The sequence below is a fragment of the Cervus canadensis genome, chromosome 28 (genome assembly GCF_019320065.1).
Source record: "Cervus canadensis isolate Bull #8, Minnesota chromosome 28, ASM1932006v1, whole genome shotgun sequence".
Taxonomy (NCBI): Eukaryota; Metazoa; Chordata; class Mammalia; order Artiodactyla; family Cervidae; genus Cervus; species Cervus canadensis.
The window spans coordinates 8,004,071-8,012,838 of NC_057413.1; the positions used below are offsets into that span (position 1 = coordinate 8,004,071).

An 8,768-nucleotide genomic window follows, 5' to 3' on the forward strand; every position below is an offset into this window, starting at 1 on the left:
AGAACTGTTATAAATTCCTACCATCCTCTTTGTATTTTTATTCTAGGGAAGCTAAGAAACCATGTGAGCCAAAGTATTTGAAATTGAAGGTGGATATTGGGGAAATTGAGGTGATCATTTTGCAGAGGGGAGATTGTTTTGGAGGGTTGAGAGCATCGAGTCAGGCAAAGATAGATTCTATATCCGTCTCTTTAAGACTCCCATCATACTATTATTTTATTTATCATTCCTTTTAAAATGCTTAATTTAATTTTTATTTCATTTTAGAGTACAGTGGATTTATAACATTGCACTATGTGTGTGCTAAGTTGCTTCGATCATGTTCGACTCTTTGTGACCCCATGGACTGTAGCCCGCCAGGCTCCTCTGTCCATGGGACGCTCCAGGCATGAAAACTGAAGAGGGTTGCCATGCCCTCCTCCAGAGGATCTTCCCCACCCAAGGATCGAACCTACATCTCTTACGTCTCCTGTGCTGGTAGGTTCTTTACCACTAGCGCCACCTGGGAAGCCCATGAAGCTGCATTAATTTCAGGGATACAGTGAAGTGATTCTATTTTACAAATACATATGTCCATTCTCTTTCAGATTCTTTCCCCAAATAAGTTATTACAGAATGTTGAGTACGGTTCCCTCTGCTCTACATTAGGTCCTTGTTGATTATTTTATATACAGTGGCATGCATGTTAATCCCAAACTCCCAGTTTATCCTTCGATAAGGTGTCCACCGCATTGCTGGCATGCCAGCGTGAGGGAAGAAGCAAAGTTTCCACAGAGGAATGTTTATCCAGTGATAGCCAAATTTCGGAGGGTGAGGAAAATAACAGTTCCCTATCTATATTAACTTGGATTTGTCTCTACCCTTTATCATTAATCATTGCTCCAAACAAAGTTAATGGGAATGTTATGGCTCGATTTCTGTGAACTAGGGAAGCTTATCAATGGGACTGCCACTTCCTAGCTACTTGTGGAATGTATAATATCTGTGTGAGCTGAGTTCACTCGGGGATGTCATGAATGTTATAAGCTCTGCCTGCCAGGATGATGGACTATTAAAGCATATTCACACACACTTAGGAGAAGGAAAAAAAAAAAGAAAGCTCCTAAAATCCAACTTCTTCCCTGTATTCTGCCATGAACTTTTTGCTCAGGAGGCCTCAGTGGACATTTATAGTTACACACAGTAACGGACATCCATGGAGCTTTATTATATTTTTAAGCCCAAATTGTTTACAGTAGAGTTGTTTTTTTTTTTTTAATTCATTTGTATTTCTTTTTAAAATTTTTCACTGTGGTAGAGTAGCTTTACAATACTGTGTTAGTTTCTGCTGCAAAATAAAGTGAATCAGCAGAGCACGATTCTGCTACATGTGTTCATATCCCCACTCTTTCTTGTACCCCCTCCCACCCACCCAGCCCATCTCATCCATCTAGGTCACCACGGAACTGAGCCCCCTGCACTACACGGCAGCTTCCCAGCAGCTATCTATTTTACACGTGGTAGTGTGTATATATATTGGAGAAGGAAATGGCAACCCACTCCAGTGTTCTTGCCTGGAGAATCCCAGGGACGGGGAGCCTGGTGGGCTGCCATCTATGGGGTCGCACAGAGTCGGACACGGCTGAAGCGACTTAGCAGCAGGAGCAGCAGTGTGTATATACGTCTATCTCAGTCTCCCAACTCATCTCAGCTGCCCTCCCCCTCAAGTATGTCCACAAGACTGTTCTCTATGTCTGTGTCTCTATTCCTGCCCTGCAAATAGGTTCATCTGTACCATTATTCTAGATTCCACCTATATGCGTCTTTGAGATACAGATGGTGACTATTCAAGAAAGGATGAAAGACTATTCATCCTTTTAAGAAAGAATATTATTAGAGGTCATAAATGATGAATTGGAAACAGTGGAAAGTTGCTTTCCTTGGAGAAAATCTAATTGTCTACCTTTAAGTCTACAAGAGGCATTCACATTTCATCATATAGATGTTACAAAGCTGCCTTTTTATGTCCTTTAAAAATAGTTAGTCACTGTTCCTTAAGAACTCTTGATTCTTAGAGCAATGAAATAGGGTCCCATCAAGAACACCAAGTGGGTTACAAAAGACTGTAAAATTCTTGCCCAGTGGGACATAGGAAGCTAGTTATAGGACCACAATTTTTCCAGTTAAAGATGTATTCACCGAGTTCACTTGTTGACTCTGTATTTCAATTAAATTATGCCTTTGAGGAAGAAGAGTGAAGAGCAAATGGTTTAGCAATAGTAGCACCATTACTAAAAAACTACTCAAGAACCAACCTGGCTATTTGTCTTTGCTAAGCTTGGTGCTACTTATCTGAAGATTTATGGCATTGAGAGCCCAGGTAGTGTTTAGTCATTTCACAGGTAACCGCAGAGGCAGGATGAAAAGATTAGGGAGAGGGGAAGGACACCTCAGTAAAGACTGTCACACACCCAGTCTTCCCTAAACCCTCGTGGAGGAATTCCACACTCTAATTTTAAAAGCAACTATGTGACTTCCAGATTGAGTCTCTTAAGTGTACTAAGATAGAGCTTTATGGAGGGATTGTATAATATGAAGCAACTAAATTAATTGAAGTAGCTAGATACACATTTTTTTAGGGCTACAAAATACTGGCTTCATCAACATTTCAAGGCAGATAACAGTCTTCCTTCCCCACCCCTCAAGACTTTATTTCCACATTGTTTACAAAAAGTGCATGTTTTTGTGTAAAATAGAATTAACTTGACTAGATTAGAATTTACTTTGAGAAATGCTCTCCTGATAACTAAGATGCTAAAATATCTTTGATATAAAATTTATTCCTAATAAATTTCTAGGATGCTAAGGAAAGGATGACTTTAGTTTCTCAAGTGATATAAGCCTAGGGCTGGCCTCTCCTCGTAGTTATGTAATCTTAGGGATGGTATTTCAATTCTCTAACCTTAGTTTCTTCATATATACAAATGAGACTAGTGGTTCCTACCATCCAAGGCAGCCATGAGGGCTAAACTGGATAAATTATATAAATTTGTGGTGCCTAGACTAGAGCAGATGTTCAATATTAGTTCCCCCAAACCCATTCAACCCCAACTAGATTTTAAGCCTCTTTGTTACCATGGTAACCAATTTTACCTATTATTAGTGGATTTAATCATCAAAGGATGATTATTTAAGTTACTCATGAAAAATATCAATATATTTATTACAGCCATCATCAAAGGTGTTAGATTAAATATGCTTTAATAGTATTATTTTCTCAATCATATAATACTTAAGACTTCATTAGATTCTAGTGCGTATCAATTCCATTGGTAAGAAGATTTTATAAAAAGATATGACTTACAAGGAAAAGGAAGATATGATAGGGCTTTCCAATACAAAATCTGCATGATGATTTTACTCTTCAGTCTTTGCATAATTCATAGGCCCTTTTCCCCAACCAGTTCATGAGAGAATATTTAGGAGTGACTTCCTCAGGAAATATAGCTTCACTTTATCATTATCGGGGCTTCCCTGATAGCTTAGTTGGTAAAGAGTCTGCCTGCAATGCAGGAGACACCAGTTTGATTCCTGGGTCAGGAAGATCTGCTGGAGAAGGGATAGGCTACCCACTCCAGTATTCTTGGGCTTCCCTTGTGGCTCAGCTGGTAAAGAATCCACCTCCAATGTGGGAGACCTGGGTTTGATCCCTGGGTTGGGAAGATCCCCTGGAGAAGGGAAAGGCTACTCACTCCAGTATTCTGGCCTGGAGAATTCCACGGACTATATAAAGAGATCATAAAGAGTTGGACATGACTGAGCAACTTTCACTTTTTTTTTTTTTTTTTTAATCAAAAAAAGCCTTTTTAATCAGGACCCAGAGGCAGGTCTGGGGTGCACGGGAAGGTGGGACCCTCCCCCCTCCCAGTGAGGTCACACCTGACTTTTCTGAGGCTTTTGGGACATGGGGCTGGTGGTGGGAATGTTGCGGAGGCAGCCTTGGGGGCTCTCAGGCAGGAGGGACCCTGCTGGGGGCAACTCCAGGATGAGCTGGGGCCGAGGGTCCCTTTGGGAGAGGAGACAAAGGCACTATGTGGCAGGCTCCCCACCCCCACCCAGCAAGGGCAGCTTTCCCAACACAAAGGCTGCACTGTGAGGCTGGGCCTTCCAGCGGGTGGGGGGCCTGGGGCGGAAGGTGGGCCCAGGGAATGGCTACTGGGTCCAGAGGTCCAGAGGTCCGGTGTGGCAGTGGAGGGAGGCGGAGTGGCCGAGCAGGGACGAGGGGAACACCCAGGTCCCAGAACAAGCCTGGTCTCCCCTGGCCTCCCTCCCATGTCTGTCCAGCAGAGGTGTGGAGGGGTCTGTCATTGGCAAGACCCAGCCGCCAGGGGCTGGGGCTGCACCTGGGCTCCTCGCAGGCACTGCCCGGAGGCTGGCCAGGGTTCTCAGCCCGTGCCCAGCCAATCACACCTTGACCTCGTCGTCTTCCTCAGCATCAGCAAACTCGAAGGTGTTGGCCTGCACTGTGCTGGGCACGGGGGTCCTGCTGCCTGCCTGGGATGCCCCCCACTCTTCGTCCAGGCTCCCCCAGGAGGCCCGAGCCTGGGACAACGCCCCCACCCCCTCGCCCGGAGCATCCACCTCAGTGTAGTGGCGGCAGCTTTGGCTGCCACCCGAGACAGCTCCCCAGTGCCTGCCGGGGCCCTCACCAGCAGGCACACGGGGGCCCTCTCCCACTGCACTGGCCCTTGCCTCGGCCACTGGGCCCAACCTGGTGGTTACCCCATTGGGGCAGCGTCCACGAGGTGAGGGGCTTGAGGCAGGGGCCGGCGGGTTTGCAACAGAGGCTGGGGGACTTGCAGCAGGAGCCGGGGCTGGGGTCTCCGCTGCAGAGCCTTCTGAGAGGCTCATGGCCCCCAGGAGCTCAGTGAGGAGGGAGGGCCCAAGGTCGAGGTCCAGGCGGAAGGACAGGAGGGAGTCAGAGCGTCGAAGCTCAGGCTCAGCGGGGAAGGAGCTATCACGGTCTCGGTCACGAGGCTTTTCTGGGCGAGGCAGGCGGGAGATGGTGCAGAACCCGGAGTCCACTCCGTAAGCAGAGTGGCCGTCCGTGGAGCTGCCAGGGCTGCGGTCAAAGCTGAGCTTGCCCACCACGAGGCTGTCATAGGCCGCCTGGTTGAGCTGAGGCAGGGAGATGGCATTCTTGATGATGGGGGAGATGGCCGGTGGAGCAGGTGAGGGTGCGGGCGGAGAAGCCATCCTCCGGGGCGGGGCCCCCACCCTCCGCACCAGCTGCAGCTTCTTGGCCAGGAAGCCCCGGGGCGAGCGGTGGGTGGTCCCTAAGCCGCCACCATGGTTGCTGAGGAAGGAGGTGTCACCGAAGACGTCCCCGCCGCGGCCCACATGCATGGTGTGGCGGAAATCCCCAAGTGGGGGGCTGATCATGTCTGCGGTCAGTCGCTTCTTCCCCTGCGAGCTGGACACCCAGCCCACGGGTGAGAGCTTGCCCAGGTTCATGGCCGGGGCTCCTCCGGCCCCCTGGGGGCCCGGCATCGGCTCTGGCTGTTCACAGCTGCTGGTACATGCCCACCGGGGCCTGGGGAGGGCGCTGGGCTAGGTGAAGGGTCCACTTCTCAGCTCCCTCCTTCTTGGTGGGAGAGGGTGGACGGAGGCTGCCCCTCTGTGCTAAGGTGCTGCCCTCACATGCTGAGGCTGTGGGGGTCCATGGCTTGTCTGCCCCGAGGCCTGGCTCCCAGTCCCGTGGAAGGAGCTGCAGATGTTCTGACCAAGGACGTAGATGGCACCAAATGTGCCTCAGACGTGGACAGTCCTTCTCCTGCCCAGGAGTGGAGACCCTGGGCTCGACGACCAGCGGGCCAACTCGCGGTTACCTTCTCTCCGCGCGCCCCGAGAGCCGTGGGTGAAGGGTGGACGCGGCGGCGGCGGCAGCGCGTCCCCGCGCGCCAACTTTCACTTTCTTATCATTATCAATGTATGTTAGGCATGAAACTTATATATATTACATCAGTATTGGTAAATACAGCCCACTCCAGTATTCAATGGTCAACTCCTTCTTTTCACCAACTGTCCTGCTTATAGCTCCTCATTTCAGGATTTGGGGATAAAAGAGACTTTGAATAGCACCCAAATAAGTCTCATAAGATCTCATTTTTTGTGCTCTCATTTGGTTAACTGCTCAGGGTATTGACAGCTTATTAACATGAAATTCAAACAAATTGGAAATTATAATTTCTCATTAACTTGATCAGAAACTAGAAATATGTAGGAAAGAGTGATAAAGGCAAGCACAAAAATTTAGAAGATTGAAACATTACAAATGGAAAGAAATCAGAAGGGTATATGACATCATATTACCCTTAAAAACATTCAAATTATAAATGCAGAGACAGTCAAAAAAGATAAACTATGCTCAAACATAAAATAAAAAGATTGTTATCATTTTGGAGATCAGAATATATGATGCAATAAGATAAAAAAATAACTTTCTCCACAAATGGTGTGAGATCAGTGAAGTACTGTGATTTCCTTAAAATTAAAATAGATCACCATTAAAGCAAATGAACACTCACAGAGAGAATCAAATGTGTCTTCTTCACACCATCACCAAGGGAAGCTGAACTAACGCTGAAAAATCCTATGTAATAATTCTCTAATTGAGTAAATGGGAAATAATGAAAGTACTTCTGCAGACAGCTTAGAAGATTGTGTGGTGTGGGGACACAGTTGTTGAGTGTTTCGCATTTTCTGACAGTGAAAATAATCCCCTGACAACAAATGATAAACCACATTCAAAATTTCCAACAAGTGTTTCACACAGCCTTCTTAGTGTGGCCACTCAATCATATGTGTGAGTTTTAGCTGCTCCTCCCTTCCTGGCTTTACAGTAAATTCCAAGGCAAGAGTCCTCGCTGGAACCACGGCGGCACGTATTCATAGGTGGTGGTGGTTGTTGTTTTGGCCGTCTTCTCTGAACTCAAAGCATAAATGGATGGATGGATGGATAGATAGATAGCATTTTCCAACACATCTTGTTAAGTGAAAAGTCAGTTTTCAGGATAACACATAAAGTATAAACCTCATTAAGAAAAAAGAAAATAGAGGAAGGGAGGAAGGAAAAATAAAGAGGGAAGAAAGAAGGGAATAAAATGGTGTGTGTGTGTGTTAAAATGCAGAGAAATTAAAGTGAAAGACTGCAGAGGTTCATAATAAACCATTAATAGTATTACCCCTGGGGAGGGAACCTAGGATGGGGAATGTGTGAGGTCGTCAGGTGGCACAGAGGAAGATTCAAGAAAGCTGGGATCAAGCTTGATCCCAAGTCCACCTGGATATAATTATCACCAAGTCCTTTCAATATTGCTGTTGCTCTTCAATCACTAAGTCTTGTCTGACTCTTTGCAACCCCATGGACTGCAGCATGCTAGGCTCTTCTGTCTTCAGATATTGCCTGGAGTTTGCTCAAATTTAGGTCCATAGAGTTTGTGATGTTATCCAACCATCTCCTCCTCAGCCACCTCTGCCTTTTAATATTGCCTTCCTCCTGACTTTAGAATTTGTCTGTTTTGAGAAATGGCCTTCTCCAACCAACCTCCCCAGCCTAGGGGGAAACTTTCTCTCAATTCAGCTTTGAGCTACTCTTCTAAATGGTCTCCTTGTTTCTGGCTTTGCTTACCCCACTGCAGCCCCCAATCCATACAAATGCCTTGACCATGATTCTTCATTAAAAATCATTTAGTTTTACAATTAGGTATTATATATTGGGTTGGCCAAAAGGTTCATTTGAGTTTTTCTTTAAGATGGTATGGAAAAACCCGAACAAACCTTTTGGCCAACCCAATATTACATATAAATATATAAATTTATATTCTAATGTAGAAAATTCAGGTATCAAATTATCCAAACATCTCCTTCCTGCCCTCCTTCCCATATCACTTCCCTACATTTTCCCTAGACTAAATCTCTAGTTACCCTCTAGTCTCCTAACACACACAGACACACACACCTCCATACATCTCTTCCTTTGTTATTGCTCGCAAAACCATGATTATATTACGTGTATTACCCTGCAGCTTTGTTTTCCCCCTAAAAATTTGTTCTGGCGAATTTTCCGTTTAGCTATGTAAAGTCTACCTTATCTCGTTTAACTATTGTAAAATATTTTGTAGAAGGAATATACTGTGATTCACTTATCAATAGACATTAAAGCTTTTTATAGTTCTTTGCTATTTTAAAAAATGCTGCAGTGGGAATTCCTTGGTAGTCCAGTATTTAGGACTCCATGCTTTCACTGCATAGGCCCAGGTTCAATCTCTGGTTGGGGAACTAAGATCTCACAAGTGTGTGGCATAGCCAAAAAAATAAATAGATAAAATTTTAAAATAAAAATTTTAAATGCTGCATTTGTGTAGCTGACCTATTTCTGTAGAGTAGACTGCCTAAAAGTAGAATGCTGAGAGAAGAGTATGAATCCTCTCATTTTTGATAGGAGATTCTTGAGAGTCCCTTGGACCTCAAGGAGATCAAACCAGTCAATCCTAAAGGAAATCAACCCTGAATATTCGTTGGAAGGACTGATGCTGAAGCTAAAGCTCCAGTACTTTGGTCACCTGATGCAAAGAGCTGACACTGGAAAAGACCCTGATGCTGGGAAAGATTAAGGGCAGAAGGAGAAGGGGGCAACAGAGGATGAGATGGTTAGATGACAACATGGATTCAACAGACACGAGTTTGATCAAACTCCTAGAGATAGTGAAAGACAGGGAAACCTGGTG

General features: G+C 45.5%; 1 protein-coding gene across 1 annotated transcript; it reads right to left on the reverse strand.

Moving 5' to 3' along the window:
- Positions 1-3,829: 3,829 nt before the first annotated feature.
- LOC122429920 (cdc42 effector protein 1) lies at positions 3,830-5,905 on the reverse strand. Its single transcript, XM_043450626.1, has one exon. The coding sequence runs from the start codon at positions 5,527-5,529 to the stop codon at positions 4,444-4,446; it is 1,086 nt and encodes a 361-aa protein (XP_043306561.1). The 5' UTR covers positions 5,530-5,905; the 3' UTR covers positions 3,830-4,443.
- Between the last annotated feature and the right edge of the window lie 2,863 nt (positions 5,906-8,768).